Genomic DNA, 21,246 nt, shown 5'->3' with positions numbered 1-21,246 from the left:
ACATGGATATAGAGAATAGGTAAACAGAATGCTATGGCTGATCTGACCCATACCTGCATGTGGCCCAGTCGTCTAAGGCGCTGAGATTCGCTGTGCAGAGTTGCATCCCTTGGGCACACCAGAAACCTATGATTGTGGGTTCGAATCCCGGTTCGCCCTGATTATGTTTCTAGGTTTGTCAGCACTATACCCGTGCTCATGGCTTTCAAGTGGTAAACGTCTTAGACCTGCATCACTTCGGGCTTTCCTCCCACATTAAGCTGACAGGCCATGATATAACTGGAATACTGTTAAAAGCGGCGTTAAATCCAACTCACTCACAATGAATTGTTTATGAGCTGTTTGTATACAACCAGATCATGCACTAACTCCAGGGTAGAACCCTCAACAAAGAACTGTACTGGCAATGGGAGAAGAACTAATCGGGGACAGAACTGTACCTACCTTTGAAGTGACCTCTCAGGTGAGTGTCATATCATTAATATGCATGGGCTTGCTAATCTCATTGTCATTCCACTGATTAACATACTGATGAAGTAGATGGACACTGAATACAATTCAATACACAAACAGCATCCATCCCCTCGAGGCAACTTCCTATTGACCAGTTAGATTCCACCTCTCATATTATTTGCATCTGCTTCAAACAAAATGGCAGCGTCCAGTCAAGACGATCCGATTGATAATCAAGATCTATATTGTAATAAAACGGGTCTTACTTAGCAAAGTGCATCAAATCATGTGAGCTCCTTGATTAAAAAACATGAAAAGATTTGGAAATATCTGTTGATGCTAAGTTGATGGCACATAAGTTTTGCAAAGACCTGCAATCGACCAAAGTCTGCACGTCCATTTACGAACAGGATGTCGATTTTGATTTTAACTGGACTATGCATGGACTCATTAGTATATAACTCAGTAATTACAGCCTTGTTCAGCAAGGGTGGAAACTGGACTTTTATGGTCAGTTATCCCCCTTGCCTCGGAAAGATGACAGCAACAGAATCTTTAAATTCCTGACTAAAGACACACTTTCCCTTCCTACAATACTGTCAGGGTAGAGCTATTTACACCCAACATGTACACAACATACATCATGAGTTTCACCCTTGACTACATCCCAGGTGTGATACATGACTGCAACAGACGAGAGGTTACCTGGATCGTGTTGACAACCTGTCAGCTAGATATCCCCACACCTCCCCCTCGAGGAGGACTCAGGGTGGAGATTACAACACCACTGTTTGCCCTTTTCTCAAGGGTGTATGACAGCTAGGCTATATACGAGGGAGAAATCTGTCTGATTCTGTAGTCCTGGGTGCCACTGTACAAAGCGATCTTATCGCTAAGATGATTGTAACTTCCATACCTTAACACAGACTTACAACAGTCCTAGCGCTAAGGTTGTCTTGTACAACAGCACCCTGGAGACAACACCACCTCGTGCACTCAATACAGTCACTCATACAGAAAGCCAGTCAGTTTTTATTTACCTATATTGTCTATGATGAGTGAAGGATTGATACTGATATCCTGAATACAGTTTAACTACAGAATTACACCATAACCCATGCATTATAAGTTCAATGATTGAGGCAACCAAAGGGGATAGATATTTGTTTTGAAAAATTATATTAATGTTTTGTACCATAAAAAGTTTCTTAGCATGTTGTGAACAGATCCGAGATGCATTGATACAACTGATATAAAAGCTGACACTCAATACACATTATCACCAGCATCCTATAACTAGCCCTACATCACGTACAAAGCTGACATTCAATAAACATTACCACCAGCATCCTTTAACTTGCCCTACATCATGTGCAAAGCTGACACTCAATACACATTACCACCAGCATCCTATAACTTGCCCTACATCATGCACAAAGCTGACACTCAATACACATTTCCACCAGCATCCTATAACTTGCACCCCATCATGTACAAAGCTGACACTCAATACACATTATCACCAGCATCCTATAACTTGCCCCCATCGTGCACAAAGCTGACACTCAATACACATTATCACCAGCATCCTATAACTTGCCCTACATCATGTACAAAGCTGACATTCAATACACATTATCACCATTACCACCAGCATCCTATAACTTGCCATCCAGCATGTACAAAGCTGACACTCAATACACATTATCACCAGCATCCTATAACTTGCCCTACATCATGTGCAAAGCTGACATTCAATCAACATTATCACCATCATCCTATAACTTGCCCCCCATTATGTACAAAGCTGACATTCAATACACATTATCACCATTACCACAAGCATCCTATAACTTGCCCTACATCATTTACAAAACTGACACTCAATACACATTACCACCAGCATCCTATAACTTGCCCTACATCATGTACAAATCTGACACTCAATACACATTACCACCAGCATCCTATAACTTGCCCTACATTATGTACAAAGCTGACATTCAATACACATTACCACCAGCATCCTATAACTTGCCCTACATCATGTACAAACCATGAACATCTGGATTGTACATGGGGTATGAAGCCTGAGCTTCAGGATAGTAAGAAATGTGAACTTTGGACTTACAATTTATTATACCGTTTTTGAACAAGTAGGTCTTAAATCCCATCAGCGTCTAGTGCTATACAATATCTGACCAATCTCAAACTTACCATTCACATTCTATCTCATCAAGAAAACAAAACTCTAAAAATCCAAATATTTAACCAGCTCAACTCCGACATCAAACACCGTAAACATGTACCTGGTCACCTGGCACAAAACAGAAGCTTGAAGTTGATCCTGTAGATAAGCTCACACCCCGAGTGGCAGAGCTCTCCACCTGGTGTTTGTTCTCGCTGCCATTACAGTGGAAACACTGCCTCTCTGCTATTGTGCACTTCAGCATGACACCACTCAGCCCCCTCTCCACTCCACCATGAAGATAATCACCCACCACTCTGTATCATAGCAAGTAGCCAGTGTACCTCTCAATGTCAATGGAAGTCAGATACTTCACACTTAATTGTTGTCACGTAACCATGGAATTATTTCAAACCATAAATAAATATCTAAGTATGAAACCCTTTAACAAGCTGGTACCATGATTTTTTTTGTTCAAGTTAAAAGATAATTCACAAACAAATAAAAAAACCTCTCGCTTTATTATGTTATGTAAAGAAGAGAAAGAATGTTTATAACAGAAAATGTATGTACTTATACATTATAACTTATGATGATTCAAGCAGCTTAACATTATTCTTGAAGTTTTACATTTATGTTTTAAATTCATATGTAATATCAGCATGAAAACTTATTCATGTATTATATCTTTCGTAATTTGAAATTATGTAAGCTTTCATGTAGACATTCAACAACTGTTATTATACCGCTTTTTAACAAGTAGGTCTTAAATCCCATGAGCGTCTGGTGCTATACAAAATCTGACCAATCTAACACTTACCATTCACATTCTGTCTCATCAAGAAAACAAAACTCTAAAACTCCAAATATTTGGAAATTATGTAAGCTTTCATGCAGACATTCAACAACTGTTCCTAATAGGCCTGTCTTGCCATCAATATGTCATACATGCTCATAATTATCACATCATCCAAAGAAATGGAACAAAGACAATCATACCATAATCATTCACTTCCTGTGGAGTAAATCAGGCAAGGTTTAGTATCCAGAAGGTATCCCCATACTATCTCCTTCTCCCCTCCCCACAGTCACCGCATGCTGTTTACTGCGAGTTGAGACACACCAGGGTAGTAACCACCATAGGCCAATATGACCTCTTCTGCCTCAACAAGCCATATCAATAGCCGCACGAAGTCTTGTCAATTGCATGTCATAGAGATATACGACCTTGTCACTTTCAATTCCCTTCCACAAAAGTTTACATCGTCCATTATGAGAACATAGCATTATTTCTCAGGTGAAGAACTCCAATCTTCCATTCTCGGGAATACAAAAGATGTAACGGTGACTTTAATAAGTCGGAAAGCGAGCCATGGATCGTGACTTTCACTCCGTGTCAATATCCACAATAGACATGGCATGCTGCCTGGCTGGAGAGTGACAGTAGGGAGAGAACCCGACCTGCTGAATGTACTCCCGTTGACTTCGATCCACCCGATCGCAGCACCTTGTGGTCAGGTGAAGGGCCAACCAGTGGAGTGTAGACAGGTCGCAGAATAGATATCGATACATATCACAGGGTTTTACATATTCATATACTACAAGCTATTTGCAAGCACTTGTAGGACATGATATTGGAGATTTGGATATTATAATTGGACAATATTTATCACTTTCTATCAGCATGTCAAAAGTGAGGGGGCTTATTTGTGTACATTTCAGTATTAAAACAGTTGAATATTACTCCATAAAGGACAAGGTATGGTAAGGACCCTTTTTGGCATAATCAATATGAAAGTTGGGACGTGTTCACATGCACACCCCTGACACTAGTGTGGGTTAACTAGCAACACCAGCCAGCTCGTAACGGTGTGTATTGCTATCCCATGCACACCCCTGACACTAGTGTGGGTTAACTAGCAACACCAGCCAGCTTGTAACGGTGTCTATTGCTATCCCATGTACACCCCAGACATTGCAACCTACCCAAGGGTGACTTGGTTAATAGACCCCCTGATAATGGACACATATATGACTGGGACAGCCAATAAAGGCTGCTGTACCTCCAGCAACAATGGTGTTTTACAGCTAGTGGGGGGCCCACACAGCTTGACAAAAACAATGCACTATTCCCGCGTGTCTAGAGATCTACATGTAGCATGCCCATTGTGTATACAGATGTCGGACATAATGCTGACATTGCCTGTCGAAGGTGATCGACCAAGCATGACACTCAGTAACTAGGAGACACATTTACATGTAGAGTGGACATTATGGGGAGATTCTGTTTTGTTTATGTCAAAGGAAAGGAGTGTGTGTTCTCCAAAAAACCCGAAGAAGTGTGATTATGCCTTATCCTTAAGAAAGCAGAAATGTGTCCTTCTTATTAAACCTGTTCCAAATAAAAGCCATAGGATCTAACAAACCAACTACAAGTTTATTTGTGAAAATAATATTTTTGTGTTCATTTTAGCTCCATATGAATGAGGAATATCACAGCTTAAAAATATGTTTTCGAATGTTCCAATGAAGTTGATGTGAAGGATCAGAAAACATCTGCACTAAGTGACAGTAGCATCAACACTACCATAGCTCTCAACCTTTACATAAATTTACTTCAGTAGAGCACTAAGTGATAGTAGCATCAACATTACCATAGCTCTCAACCTTTACATAAATTTACTTCAGTAGAGCACTAAGTGATAGTAGCATCAACACTACCATAGCTCTCAACCTTTACATAAATTTACTTCAGTAGAGCACTAAGTGATAGTAGCATCAACACTACCATAGCTCTCAACCATTACATAAATTTACTTCAGTAGAGCACTAAGTGATAGTAGCATCAACACTATCATAGCTCTCAACCATTACATAAGTTCACTTCAGTAGAGCACTAAGTGATATTAGCATCAACATTACCATAGCTCTCAACCTTTATATAAATATACTTCAGTAGAGCACTAAGTGATATTGGCATCAACACTACCATAGCTCTCAACCTTTAAACAAATTTACTTCAGTAGAGCACTAAATGATAGTAGCATCAACACTATCATAGCTCTCAACCATTACATAAATTTACTTCAGTAGAGCACTAAGTGATATTAGCATCAACACTACCATAGCTCTCAACCTTTACATAAATTTACTTCAGTAGAGTACAAAGTCATAACAGCATCAATACTATCATAGCTCTAGAGTGAGGTCCAAACTGTATGGATATCAGAGTTTGAACCTAAGAACCTTCATAGAGTGAGGTCCATACTGTATAAATATAAGAGCTTGAACCTTAGAACCTTCATAGAATCAGGGCCATACTGTATGAATATCAGAGCTTGAACCTAAGAACCTTCATAGAGTGAGGGCCATACTGTATGAATATCAGTGCTTGAACCTAAGAACCTTCATAGAGTGAGGTCCATACTGTATGAATATCAGAGCTTGAACCTAAGAACCTTCATAGAGTGAGAGCCATACTGTATGAATATCAGAGCTTGAACCTAAGAACCTTCATAGAGTGAGGTCCATACTGTATGAATATCAGAGCTTGAACCTAAGAACCTTCATAGAGTGAGGTCCATACTGTATGAATATCAGAGCTTGAACCTATGAAGCTTCATAGAGTCAGGTCCATACTGTATGAATATCAGAGCTTGAACCTAAGAACCTTCATAGAGTCAGGTCCATACTGTATGAATATCAGAGCTTGAACCTAAGAACCTTCATAGAGTCAGGTCCATACTGTATGAATATCAGAGCTTGAACCTAAGAACCTTCATAGAGTCAGGTCCATACTGTATGAATATCAGAGCTTGAACCTAAGAACCTTCATAGAGTCAGGTCCATACTGTATGAATATCAGAGCTTGAACCTAAGAACCTTCATAGAGTCAGGTCCATACTGTATGAATATCAGAGCTTGAACCTAAGAACCTTCATAGAGTCAGGTCCATACTGTATGAATATCAGAGCTTGAACCTAAGAACCTTCATAGAGTGAGGTCCATACTGTATGAATATCAGAGCTTGAACCTAAGAACCTTCATAGAGTCAGGTCCATACTGTATGAATATCAGTGCTTGAACCTAAGAACCTTCATAGAGTCAGGTCCATACTGTATGAATATCAGAGCTTGAACCTAAGAACCTTCATAGAGTCAGGTCCATACTGTATGAATATCAGAGCTTGAACCTAAGAACCTTCATAGAGTGAGGTCCATACTGTATGAATATCAGAGCTTGAACCTAAGAACCTTCATAGAGTGAGGGCCATACTGTATGAATATCAGAGCTTGAACCTAAGAACCTTCATAGAGTCAGGTCCATACTGTATGAATATCAGTGCTTGAACCTAAGAACCTTCATAGAGTCAGGTCCATACTGTATGAATATCAGAGCTTGAACCTAAGAACCTTCATAGAGTGAGGGCCATACTGTATGAATATCAGAGCTTGAACCTAAGAACCTTCATAGAGTCAGGTCCATACTGTATGAATATCAGAGCTTGAACCTAAGAACCTTCATAGAGTGAGGTCCATACTGTATGAATATCAGTGCTTGAACCTAAGAACCTTCATAGAGTCAGGTCCATACTGTATGAATATCAGAGCTTGAACCTAAGAACCTTCATAGAGTGAGGGCCATACTGTATGAATGTCAGAGCTTGAACCTAAGAACCTTCATAGAGTCAGGTCCATACTGTATGAATATCAGAGCTTGAACCTAAGAACCTTCATAGAGTCAGGTCCATACTGTATTAATATCAGAGCTTGAACCTAAGAACCTTCATAGAGTCAGGTCCATACTGTATGAATATCAGAGCTTGAACCTAAGAACCTTCATAGAGTCAGGTCCAAACTGTATGATTGTCAGAGTTTGAAACTATAAACTTTTATACAGGGAGGTCCATACTGTATGAATATCAGACCTTGAACCTAAGAACCTTCATAGAGTGAGGTCCAAACTGTATGTATGTCAGAGTTTGAAAAGGAGAGGTGACAGGGGCCTATGTGTGCATGATAAGGTATGCCAAGACCTACCAAGAACTACCAAGAGAGATTTCCAAAGCTGTTGATGAACCTGTGCCAATGAATCCATTGGCCGACCATTGGAAGGTCATAATAATGATGTGTCAAATAAATACTGAGGTGAATTCATAAATTGCTGAAGAGTGTCACTGTCAGTCTAGACACAGATCTAGTCGAAAGTTTGAATGTGCACTTGTTTGTTTTGTTCACTAGGATGTGCCGTAGCACGGATATTTGTAAATGGGCATGCAGTCAAACTCTCTGTAATTTTTTCGATATATGCTAAAATGCTGAATTCAAAATTAAAGGGTCTAAATGATTAGAAACAACACTTCTGAATATATTTATGCTAGGGAATTACCAGGAATTTCCCAAGGAATATGAAAGTAGTCTCTCAGTGTTTATGTCATTTTAAGAATACAGACTAGTGGAAAACACACGCACATCAAAATGTGTTGGTCATGCGCTTATGAACATCAGTTTCAGTCATGTGACTGACCTGTCGTCCAATGGAAAAGCTGTATAACTTGTAAATGTCAAAATTATTAAGTGCAACACTGCAGAAAGCATGAGGTGCCTACCTGTGTTCCATACAATGAGTGCGGAGTGTCCGGTGACCTGCTCGCACCACACCTCCCTCGGGGGTTGAACCAGTCCTGTGTAGTGCACCACCAACTTCGGCCCTGGCTTGCACCCCGAGTAACGGTCACCAGTGAACACGTCTACAACAGAACAAGCAGGTCTTAGACACAGGCTCAGGATAACAATAACAAACCACTGTACATCTTAAGAATGATTGAAAAATGAGTTACTATATTGAAAAGACTATTCAGTTTAGTAAAAATGGTTTTAATGAGTTTTATACCAAATGGGCAATGTACAAAGGATGCTATGACTGATGCTGAGTTTGATCTTACCCAAAGGGCAATGTATCATGGTTTATTTGAATAAGAACACATACTCATTACCACTTAGAGAAGCTGTTATAACGTTTTACATTATGTTATGAATGAGCCCAGATCTAACATGTGACAATGGTGAATATATGCTGTCTTTGTGTTGTCTTGTAAAATAAACTCCCCCCCAAATCCTGTATCTTGATTGGAAGTACTACATGGTTTTTGTTCTCTCATGTTTAGCTCTGTAGTTCCCTGGCTACAGAGATATAGAGGTTATCACGCAAGTGTGTTTGGGGATGCTAAATATCCTGCATTAGGAATAAACATTGTATTTAGCGAGCCTTGGCGAGCAAAATACATAGTGTTTATTCCTAATACAGGATATTTACCATCCCCAAACACACAAGCGTGATAACCTCTTCATCATATAATGTCATTCTTTAATTCTGTGCTTTAAAATCGCTTTCCCTCTCTCACAAACGTTACCGAAATATTGCGAGTTTTCCTGGAATGGGCGCATTAATATTTATTACGTCACAGGGTAAGCGATGTGTCAGTCGGACAGTGACAGTACCCAATATAGTTCCAACTGAAATCTGTTTCTTATACAGTGGCGAAGCAACATATACGTAAAACAACAGTTGTTTTTAATTGCCTTTAGCGGCAATTCATCGGTCTGGCCGGTAGAGTAACTGCCCTTTGTCAAAGGGAAGCTACTCTAACACTAGTCTATGAGATGCCACAGTCAGACGTTGTTGTCAGTCGGTCTGTCCTGTTATAACCTTAAGAAGTGTAGTCAGATGTACACACAGCGACTAAACGAAACCAGGTAACAATTCAAACATATTTCGGCAATATCCAACTACTTTAATTTGTGGAGAAGGTTTTAAGCCGCAGAGGTCTACAAGCACAGATATGGCTACTCATCCCGCTTGGCTAGGCCTCGTGCCCTCGCAAAATTGTTTCGAAATTTATTTCTCCAAAGTTGCCAAAACTTAGCTAAATGCCTTAGCTACGTCACAGTTAGACACTGATTTTCAGTATATTGGACTGTTCTTTTCATAATGATAGCAATTATCCCTGTAGTTTATCCAGATTCCCGATGGTTAATTCTGACTCGATCGCCGAATGACGAGGGCGACACCATGTTTGTTTATAAACAGTGAAAGTAGTCCTACTTGACCTTTGATATTTGCATCTCTATCCGCATATGACCCCAACGGATATCGTTTTTATCCGTTGGCTTTATCCTGCCGAGAAACCTACCCATTATATGATAAATATATGTAACAGGGATACAGGAGTAAAAAATATCAATTAAAAACAATAACTAACCATAAGTAATGCTGAATAGGAGTAAATCTAGTACAAATTGATGCAGTAGGCTAGCATGTTTTTAATTGGTGAAAACAATGTTTGGCATCTGTAGTTAGTGTGAAGCTGAAAACCCCATAAGATATAACTGAAATGAGCAAAAATGATATAGTTGTGATATGATGATGAGAAATGTAGAGCTATATTATACAGACAACTCAGGCCATCTTTGCATGGACACTCAAACAAGGCCACCCCATAAAACATGGAGAGGACAGGTTAATTTGGGAATTAGGAACTTCATGATTCAAATTTTGACATTCAAAGTGATTTTGACATAATGTTATAATGCCACCATGAAGAATCACTTAAGTAATACAACTGTGTTGAGATAGCCATGTACAAGACTGCTCAAGTTGGCTTCTGTTCGTCAGAAGAATAGTGTTTGGTTGGTTATAGGGTTATATACGACACACCAGGTGAGGTGAAAGTTCACTCGCAGTAATGATTACACAGAACACAGCACACATAAAGTCTGTTCCTTCATGCTGGAACATTCTGTTTCAGTGTTCAGGAACTCAGTGTCGGCAGCTTGCTGTAGATATTCCTGTTGACTGAGCTGCAGTCTACAAGGGGCAGACAAGCTACAAAGCCACAACATTTGGAAAGAAAGAGAAAACATCAGTACTAAACCTACTAAAGTGCTAGGCCTCATTCTACAAAGCAATGTCAGTGCTATGTGTAGGAACTCCCATACCTTACATAGACTTACAACTGACCTAGCATACGATTGCTTTGAAGAACAGGACCCTAGTGACCAGACTAGAGGCACCCATTCTTGATACACAGCCTCCTGTTGGAAGTTGATATTATCAACAAACAAGTGCAAAAATGTCAAGAAGACAAAAGGGAATTAATGCTGTCAAATACGTTGAAAACATGGCCTACAATAATTGTCAAAATTTGTTAATGTCATACTAGCACTCCTTGAATTTCTTTTTTAAATTGATTTTGATTGACAGATGGGAGATGCCATTGCCACAAGATCTGAATTTGTGTCTGGTATTTGCACTTGTTTGCATGAAGCAAATGTGTAGCAAAGCCCACTCCGTTTCCATAGTTACCCTTAACAGAAGCTGGCAGATCTGCCGTAGGATCATCATGTGCGTGGAAAATAAGTTTATGTGGTTCTGGCGCAGTGGCTGAATAGCAAAACACTCATCAAAGCTATGCAGGTCTAAGATCAGAAGACCTGGGTCTAAAAGCTTCAACAGATCTTTTTCAATGCTAACAGATTGAAGTGCAAAAGAACTTAAAGGCTCTGTAGGCCGATGAACATTGTCAGATTTGTATCTCTGATAAATGCAACAAACTATCAATACTAAGGCTAAAAAAATAACAGTCTTGGTTCTGAGGCACCGCCCGCATCATCCTAAAGTCTGCCGCACATTTCGTTTTTATTTCCATTTTTAAAAGAAAAAAAATAGAATTTTTTTAAATATTCCGCATATGGAACACAAAATCTTGGCAGTGAAATGCTACAATACTTAAGAACGTCATGATTTCACCGAAATGCCTGAGAACCAATTCTTTCATTTGTTTACGTCTAACATTGATTTACTTGAATGAGAAATGTGCAACTATAAGAAGAGTGTCATTGTAAAGTAATAGAGACTGCCTGGAAAGTGTAGCAAGTTTGATACAATACTGTTTCTGAACCCTTTTAGATATATTCAACATCATTAGTAGGAGAAGGGAGACAGTGAATGCAGCTTAATGCCTCAGACAACAACATTCTAGCTGTATGGTCCAGTGAAATAGTCACTCTGGACCAGGCAACCCATGGTGTGCTTGCTTGTGTAGGATCCATAACAATGGAGAGTCCTGTGATGGGATTTGAACCATGGACCTGATCAAAGGTTGAACACCTTGTCCACATGGCCAAAAATGTATAACCCCATTAGCAAGCTGACAAGGTAAGAATGTCATCCGTGGGATGACTTTATGCTCTGCTACACTTGCGTGAACATAATCCATGTTATTGGATGCCCCTAATCAACCAGGTCCCCCCCAAGTCCTTATAGTAGTCAACTCTAGCAATGAGAAGGGGTAACTACAAAATGGACATATGATCCAACAGTTGGACAGAGGTGCATGTTTGTCAGGGCCACGGTGCAGTCTAGAGGCATTTTTGATTCAAGGATTATCTTCTAAAGTGGTACACAGTTGCACAGTCCTACTACAGATGGGTGAAGGGCAACTGTCTATGATAAAAGTTAGTTCACATAATACTATCTATCATATACTTCTACACACTTATATGAAATCACAAAAACAACTTCTACAAAAAAGCCATTTGTAGAATTATTACTAATGATAAAAATTAATAAATAAGCTGTTTACTTCAAGTGCAGATAATACAAGGTTAGACAACTCACACTACAACAAACTACACAAGTTAAATTCTCACAAGCATAATTAATCAAAACAAACTGCAAATGAACTGTTGATGATGAGGAGTAGACTCTTCACAAACAACTGCCATTGAGTCATGTCTGCGTACCTGTGATCCTCTCGTCTGGCTGACTGAGTCCCCCCTCGATGCCGGAGTCACCGTCCAGAGACTTGCGTGTGTCCTTCCCGACAGGGTGCTCGGTGAGCGCGATGAGCTGCAGCTGCACCTTCTCCCCCAGCATCATGTCCCGGATACGGAGGCTGTTCACATCCGGCGGGATGATGGAGCCGTACAGCTTGCCGTTCTTCAACATCTGGTAGCCCTGCACCAGGAGAGGTACGTGTTACCCACATGGCATCATACAAAATACAACAAACTATGCATGTCAGATAGGAGCCATTAGGATGTACCAGACATCCTATGTCGTCATGAGATGTTTAAATATTGGTCATTTGAATATAACAGTTTCATAGGACATGACAAACATAAACTTATCATACTTAATTAAAAACAGTTCAAAACATCATAAGCTCCACTAGGCAAACTAATGGTACTTATACTGAAATAAAACAGTGAATAATTTTGGGGATGAATAATTTTGGGGATGTTTTGACTAATACCCCAAATTCTCAATATTTTCTGTGATACGATACATCTTAACAAGCATTTCTACAACATATCTCCCTGCAGTAAGGAGTACCGTCTTGCTCCTGCACTTACCGATATGGAAGCGTCTCCGAACTGCTGGGGCACCTGCCATGTACAGTCAATACCGTCTGGGTGGAGTCCCTCCAGCCTCAGCTTGGGTGACTTGGGTGCTGCTGGCGCCATGACGGGGACGATGTTGGACATGCCGCTGTCACTGAGGCAGTAGATGTGCTGGGCATCAGAGTCCACACGACGGGTACCACAGATTGCCTGAAACATGAATGCAGTATCCCAAGCTGTATGCCATGGTTTATCTAATTGTGATTGAGAGGAAAAAAGAAACTTAATAATAATGTGCACACTGATAATGCTCCAAATCCACACCCTAGAGCATGCTCAATGGGCTACATTATTACCCTGGTCAATTCTCAGCTACGTGCATGGTGAGTACATAGCCCAAGCTGCCTGTGAGGAGCTAGTAGGTTAACAGACACATTACTATCTCATCCTACCGGGTACCCATTCACTGCTGTGTGAACAGGGGCACATTTCGAGCAAAGTCAGTTGTCTAAGTAGACACCCATGTGCTACATGTGCTTCATGTGATTCAGTGTGGGCCGAAGCCATTGGACCAAAGTCCTAGAAAACTCTCAGGAGTCAAGCTGCCAAACGCGGTCACCCATCCAACTACTCTGCTTAACTTCAGCTGATTTGTGACCTGTGTGTTGTGCAGACGACCACATGCCATACTTATTGAGACAACTATGCATACACAGTGACAGTAAAGACAATTTCCAGGGTTCAAATCTCGTTTAACAATGTTTTCCACCAATCATATGGCAGCACACACTCCCATTCACTTCACTACGCCATGATAAGCCAGTTTAATGCCTCCACCATGGTATACACCAAGTATGTGGTGTGATCATCTTCATGTTCAACCTGTACCTACCCTGATGGAGATGTCGTATGGCTGTTCAGGAGAGAGATCGGTGAGGAAGAACTGGTAGCCCTGTTTGTCACTCATTTTGTTGGCCTTCACTTCTCCATGCCAGTGCCCATCAATGTAGATACTGTTCAACCAAGTGGGGTGGTTATATAAGGTATATATTTCAGACTGAATCTGCCTCCAAATTTGGAAGAATGATTGAATGGGATTTCCATTCAAAGTCTGCAATGTTTCAGAAAGGTAACCTTATGCTGGAGGCCCAAAGTCTGCAATATTTCAGTTAGGTAACCTTTTGCTGGTGGCCAAAAGTCTGCAATATGTCAGTAAGGTAACCTTAATGTGGTGGCCTTAAGTCTGCAGTATTGCAGTACAGTAACTACTCAATACCTTCTGGGTAACATGACAGGCCAATAGTTGGCTCTTTCAGTTAGCAGTTCCCAAACCCCATTTTGGTGAGAACCTTGGAGTAAAATGTAATTCCCATGGATGCCTTCAAACTGGTCAGTATTTGACATCCCTGCAAAGAGGATTTAGACATTAATATAAATAAGACAATTACTTCATATAAGCCAGAGATTTCAGTCAGGGGACATGTCCAGCATGTTTGTTTCCTACTGACCTGTACAGAGAGATCTCCTCGTCATTGGAAGCATGGGTGTATCTGGGCTTGTCCCAGGCCACCAGCACACACCCCTTCTTGTAGGACGGCTGTTGGCTGATAGCCACTGCTGGTGGTCGGCGCGGACACGTGATGTGCATCGTCCGCGACGGCTCACTCTCCTGACTTGCCCGCGATGTAATGGCAACCACATACACACTAAGTGTCTTGCCTGCAACACAGAAACATATACATTTTCAGAAGGCACTGAGCTTTGACAAAACTGACAGTGTCACTGTAAACCTGTTAGTACCTGGTTGATGTGGCACCCACCAGAGAGACCTATCAATACCCTTTGCTCTTCAGACTGGCCACTGTTTGTTATTATGGTGTAAATCCTTGAGCACAGTTGCCATAACCTTGGCTACAGTGTGAGTATATGTAAGTCATCTATATAAAGAACTCAAGCAGCCATAGTCTATGTTCTCCAACAGTCTTGTCCACCCACCTGGTATCAAGTTGTTGATGACCATCTGCCGGACGTCGCTGGACCGGACACCACCAAGAGGTTTGTTGTCCACATAGATCTGGTAGCCCTTCAGCTTGAGGTCTGGGTGCACGGAGGGCGGGTCCCACTCAGCAATAGCCTGGAGGGCAAGGTAAGCCCATTATTGCAGGTTTTTGTTAACAGCCTAGACTTCATCTTAATATACAACTAAAGGACAACTACCACACAGATGGATACATAACTCAGTCTTTGTTATATAAAGCGAATGTGCCACAAGTCACAAGCAAGAAGTCAGATATTATGACCCACCTGGTAGAGGTCAACACTGACGATCTTGATCTTGGGAGGTTTGGGTGGGCCCATGGTGGTATAGTAGATGACGGAGGACGTTGTCTGAATCTCACACGCCTGCTGCCCATGCACCATGGAGTAGTTGGCGATCACATACACTCTGCAACACGCATGGACCAGTCAAAGGTGGAACACATCTTGGGATCCATCATAGAAAGGAAATTCTTTTGAATATTTCTTCTTTATGAGTGAGTTAAAATTTAATGTTGCATCAGCATTATTTCATTTTCTTGATGAAGTATGAAAGGAAAGATGTCTCAATGTGTGACTAAATGGACTGAAACTGTTCTTGCTTCTTTCGATACTTATTTCATTTTGGGGTTGTACATGTGAATGTTCAGTTCCATCAGCTGAGTTGGGGACCTCCACACACTTGGAGGAGCAGGAGCTACTCGGACATCTGATGGTTCCTACCTGTAGGTGAGTCCGGGCACCAGCCCCTTGAGGGTACACTTCTGCTTGTCGGAGATGTTCCAGCAGTGCTGAACACCCCGCACCGGCTTCCCCTTCTCCACCAGGTTACACTCGAAGCTACAACACAACCACACAAAGTCTACTCAACAAAGCAGAGAGTCCAGTGCAGAGAACTGACTTGACTATCAGAATCTACACTGAACAAGCACTTCAAATTATGTTATCCACAACATGTATGAGTCATAGAAATGTACCTTTTCGGGAAGATATGAGTTTTGTAAGGATAGAAAAGTTACTTTGAACTAAAATCTTTTGGTGTGTCCTATGTTTTGGTGTACACAGTGTCAAGGCCCCATACCTGATGTCACTGTTGATGTCGCTGGTGAACTTTGTGCCGACAACATTGACGACGTACAGCAGCAGCTTGTACTGGGAGTCGACCGACTTGGGCAGCTCCCATGCAACCTTGACACCATTCTTGCCACGGGATTCCACCATGATGGACGGAGCAGGCAGGATGCCGTCCCCGTCTCCCAGAATGAACTGCAACAACACCACCAGAGTGTCAACAACCAGGAGAGTGATGTCTTGTACTCATATGTATAAAATGGGATTCCTGCTCACACTGATTCTGTATCACTACTGCTTAATCAGTGTGCTGTTTACTCATCTGGAGGCATGGATGATTATTAACATGCCAACTTGTAATGAGCTATTCTTAATCAAGAATGGATGGTATTCTGTGAATTTGAAGCCCCTGAACATGACACCATAACATGTGACTGTCTCTCACCTCTCCCTCTCCAATCTGCATCATGCTGGCCCCCTCGTGTGCTCCCGGCACTGCCACTTTGCGGTCTGGTCGGTCCGAGCTGCCCTGCACCTCCACTCTGTCCACGTCCAGCTCCACCTGCTGCTGCACCTCCACAATGGCCATGGTACGTTTACGCTTCGCCTGCCTCTCGTCGGGCTGGGTCACCAGCAAATTGTCCTCTGGTTCTATATACTTCCCATCTCGTGGAGAGAAGCGTTTCCGTGGTGACGACTGTGTAGAATCTGCAGGTCTGCGCGGTCTTGAAGTGCGCTTCTTCTCAGTCCTGCCGGAGTCGGTTGCCTGGTTTTTGGTTGCATCCAGGATGACAACATTGTTGCGAGGGAAGTCTTCTTCTTCAGATTCAAACTCGGACTCACTCTCTGATTCGGACTCACTTGGTTCAATCAGGCTCTGAGGCAAGGGGCTGTCATCAAACCGTTGGCCTTGCTTACCGCGACCTCGTCGAGTCTGTGTGGATTTCTCCAGGTTGTCATCGGTCATGACTCCTTGATCTGTTGAGAACAGACATCTAATGTTACAGACACACACCAAAAATATACATACTTTGATGGAACATCAAACATAGTTGTTTTGATACACATCTATATATATTTAAAATAATCTGTCCATTATAGAGATGTTTAAGAAGTTTCTGGAGTAACAATAACTTGATCGGTGTCATTCTATCATGCAACTACAATATTTCCTCTGGTTGTAATTCAAGAACTATAGCATAGGAACTGCAGAGGTCATTCAGTGAGCAAATGCTTGAAGTAAATGTTAGGGAAAAATTTCAACAGAACAGATATATAGAAGTTTAAATTCACTTGTCTGGATTGGTCTGATCTACTTTACCAGAATTACCAATTACATTCAATCATTCCTGACCACCAAATCATGCAAGTTCAGAACCAGTTACATGATTATAGTTAGTAAGTGATTTGGTCTCCAGTCATTTTAACTGTATTTTGGCCACATCATGGCTGCCAGCCTTGACGTTGGAGGAAGCCCTGTGAGACCTAGCTTGTACCATGTGCCACTCTGGGGTACCCAGGGGCACGGGCCTGGCACACCAATGATCATAACTGGGAAATCCGGGAATAGAACCCACAGCATCGAAGGCACGTAACAATGCACAGCAAGCCACTGGTCCATGTCACCCCATATTAGATGAGACAACACATGTTTAGTCTTATCGCTTCAGTCAGCATCTGTGTTATTCCCGTCACTGTACCGTTAGTGAATTAAGATCACATCATTCCACTGATGATACTTGATTAAAACCAGGATGACAATGAACTATATTAATAACTATTTCATAATTTTTAATATCACAGGAGTATAGCATTTGAATAGCCAATATTTCAATTTTAATCTTGAGAAAACAAATTGAAATAGACTGAATATTTTTTAACAGTAAATTCAAATAATTTTGCCAAAATCAAAGGTATCTTAGGAATGTTTTAAATGTATGATAATTTTAAGACATGAAAACACCAAAACAATCCTATTTGTATATTTCATATGAGAACATTATATATATTAGCAAAATACATGTAATCAGAACACTGACAATAAGACTTATAACTGAATGTGCCATAACCGTGTGACAGAAATGATCCGTGAAAATGGCATTAACAGGTAAAATAAGATGTCATGAGAAGTTAATGTGTTTCACTGCAGAAAAACGAATACGTGTTACAGAGATGACAACAGAACTGAGAGATGAATTAAGCGCAGGTTTCCCTGTTGTATCTCTACTTGTTATACACCACTGAAGCCCTAGTTTCCCTGTTGTATCTCTACTTGTTATACACCACTGAAGCCCTAGTTTCCCTGTCCTGTCTCTACTTGCTAGACACCACTGAAGTCCTAGTTTCCCTGTTGTATCTCTACTTGTTATACACCACTGAAGCCCTAGTTTCCCTGTTGTATCTCTACTTGTTATACACCACTGAAGCCCTAGTTTCCCTGTCCTGTCTCTACTTGCTAGACACCACTGAAGCCCTAGTTTCCCTGTCCAGTCTCTACTTGTTATACACCACTGAAGCCCTAGTTTCCCTGTTGTATCTCTACTTGTTATACACCACTGAAGTCCTAGTTTCCCTGTTGTATCTCTACTTGTTATACACCACTGAAGTCCTAGTTTCCCTGTCCAGTCTCTACTTGCTATACACCACTGAAGCCCTAGTTTCCCTGTCCAGTCTCTACTTGCTATACACCACTGAAGCCCTAGTTTCCCTGTCCTGCCTCTACTTGTTATACACCACTGAAGCTCTAGTTTCCCTGTCCTGTCTCAACGTGCTATACGCCACTGAAGCCCTAGTTTCCCTGTCCTGCCTCTACTTGTTATACACCACTGAAGCCCTAGTTTTCCTGTCCTGTCTCTACTTGTTATACACCACTGAAGCTCTAGTTTCCCTGTCCTGTCTCAACGTGCTATACGCCACTGAAGCCCTAGTTTCCCTGTCCTGCCTCTACTTGTTATACACCACTGAAGCCCTAGTTTCCCTGTCCTGTCTCTATACTTGTTATACACCACTGAAGTCCTAGTTTCCCTGTCCTGTCTCTACTTGTTATACACCACTGAAGCCCTAGTTTCCCTGTCCTGCCTCTACTTGTTATACACCACTGAAGCCCTAGTTTCCCTGTCCAGTCTCTACTTGTTATACACCACTGAAGCCCCAGTTTCCCTGTCCTGTCTCTACTTGTTATACACCACTGAAGCCCCAGTTTCCCTGTCCTGCCTCTACTTGTTATACACCACTGAAGCCCTAGTTTCCCTGTCCTGTCTCTATACTTGTTATACACCACTGAAGTCCTAGTTTCCCTGTCCTGTCTCTACTTGTAATACACCACTGAAGCCCTAGTTTCCCTGTCCTGTCTCTACTTGTTATACACCACTGAAGCCCTAGTTTCCCTGTCCTGTCTCTACTTCTTATACACCACTGAAGCCCCAGTTTCCCTGTCCTGTCTCTACTTGTTATACACCACTGAAGCCCCAGATTCCCTGTCCTGTCTCAACTTGTTATGCACCACTGAAGTCCTAGTTTCCCTAGCTGTCCTGTCTCTACTTGTTATACACCACTGAAGCCCTAGTTTTCCTGTCCTGTCTCTACTTGTTATACACCACTGAAGCCCGAGTTTTCCTGTCCAGTCTCTACTTGTTATACACCACTGAAGCTCTAGTTTTCCTGTCCAGTCTCTACTTGTTATACACCACTGAAGCCCTAGTTTCCCTTTCCAGTCTCTACTTGTTATACACCACTGAAGCCCCAGTTTCCCTGTCCTGTCTCAACTTGTTATACACCACTGAAGCCCTATAGTTTCCCTTTCCAGTCTCTACTTGTTATACACCACTGAAGCTCTAGTTTCCCTGTCCTGTCTCTACTTGTTATACACCACTGAAGCTCTAGTTTCCCTGTCCTGTCTCTACTTGTTATACACCACTGAAGCTCTAGTTTTCCTGTCCAGTCTCTACTTGTTATACACCACTGAAGCTCTAGTTTTCCTGTCCTGTCTCTACTTGTTATACACCACTGAAGTCCTAGTTTCCCTGTCCTGTCTCTACTTCTTATACACCACTGAAGCCCTAGTTTCCCTGTCCTGTCTCTACTTGTTATACACCACTGAAGTTCTAGTTTTCCTGTCCTGTCTCTACTTGTTATACACCACTGAAGTCCTAGTTTCCCTAGCTGTCCTGTCTCTACTTGTTATACACCACTGAAGCCCTAGTTTCCCTGTCCTGTCTCTACTTGTTATACACCACTGAAGCCCTAGTTTCCCTGTCCTGTCTCTACTTATTATACACCACTGAAGCCCTAGTTTCCCTGTCCTGTCTCTACTTGTTATACACCACTGAAGCCCCAGTTTCCCTGTCCTGTAGTCTCTACTTGTTATACACCACTGAAGCCCTAGCTTCCCTGTCCTGTCTCTACTTGTTATACACCACTGAAGCTCTAGTTTCCCTGTCCTGTCTCTACTTGTTATACACCACTGAAGCTCTAGTTTCCCTGTCCTGTCTCTTCTTGTAATACACCACTGAAGCCCTAGTTTCCCTGTCCTGTCTCTACTTGTTATATACCACTGAAGCCCCAGTTTCCCTGTCCTGTCTCAACTTGTTATGCACCACTGAAGTCCTAGTTTCCCTAGCTGTCCTGTCTCTACTTGTTATACACCACTGAAGCCCTAGTTTCCCTGTCCTGTCTCTACTTGTTATACACCACTGAAGTCCTAGTTTCCCTGTCCTGTCTCGACTTGTAATACACCACTGAAGCCCTAGTTTCCCTGTCCTGTCTCAACTTGTTATACACCACTGAAGCCCTAGTTTCCCTGTCCTGTCTCAACTTGTTATACACCACTGAAGTCCTAGTTTCCCTGTCCTGTCTCGACTTGTAATACACCACTGAAGCCCTAGTTTCCCTGTCCTGTCTCTACTTGTTATACACCACTGAAGCTCTAGTTTTCCTGTCCAGTCTCTACTTGTTATACACCACTGAAGCCCTAGTTTCCCTTTCCAGTCTCTACTTGTTATACACCACTGAAGCCCTAGTTTCCCTGTCCTGTCTCTACTTATTATACACCACTGAAGCCCTTGTTTCCCTGTCCTGTCTCTACTTGTTATACAC

The 21,246-nt window shown here is 41.7% G+C and overlaps 1 protein-coding gene across 1 annotated transcript in view; it reads right to left on the bottom strand.

The window, feature by feature from the left end:
* LOC139446429 (uncharacterized) overlaps positions 1–21,246 on the bottom strand; it is an 82,130-nt gene that overhangs the window by 22,173 nt on the left and 38,711 nt on the right. The window contains exons 31-40 of the mRNA XM_071227753.1: positions 16,598–17,130; positions 16,163–16,347; positions 15,805–15,921; positions 15,349–15,490; positions 15,040–15,178; positions 14,553–14,763; positions 13,937–14,057; positions 13,057–13,254; positions 12,445–12,658; positions 8,250–8,390 (exon numbers count right to left, since the gene is read on the bottom strand). Of these exons, the coding sequence (XP_071083854.1) occupies positions 8,250–8,390; positions 12,445–12,658; positions 13,057–13,254; positions 13,937–14,057; positions 14,553–14,763; positions 15,040–15,178; positions 15,349–15,490; positions 15,805–15,921; positions 16,163–16,347; positions 16,598–17,130 (2,001 nt within the window). The remainder of the gene's footprint in view (positions 1–8,249; positions 8,391–12,444; positions 12,659–13,056; positions 13,255–13,936; positions 14,058–14,552; positions 14,764–15,039; positions 15,179–15,348; positions 15,491–15,804; positions 15,922–16,162; positions 16,348–16,597; positions 17,131–21,246) is intronic.

The sequence above is a fragment of the Haliotis cracherodii genome, unplaced genomic scaffold (genome assembly GCF_022045235.1).
Source record: "Haliotis cracherodii isolate W230 unplaced genomic scaffold, xgHalCrac1.p SCAF_6, whole genome shotgun sequence".
Taxonomy (NCBI): domain Eukaryota; kingdom Metazoa; phylum Mollusca; class Gastropoda; order Lepetellida; family Haliotidae; genus Haliotis; species Haliotis cracherodii.
Note: the sequence above shows the minus strand (reverse complement) of the source record. Positions and strands in the feature narration are given on the sequence as shown.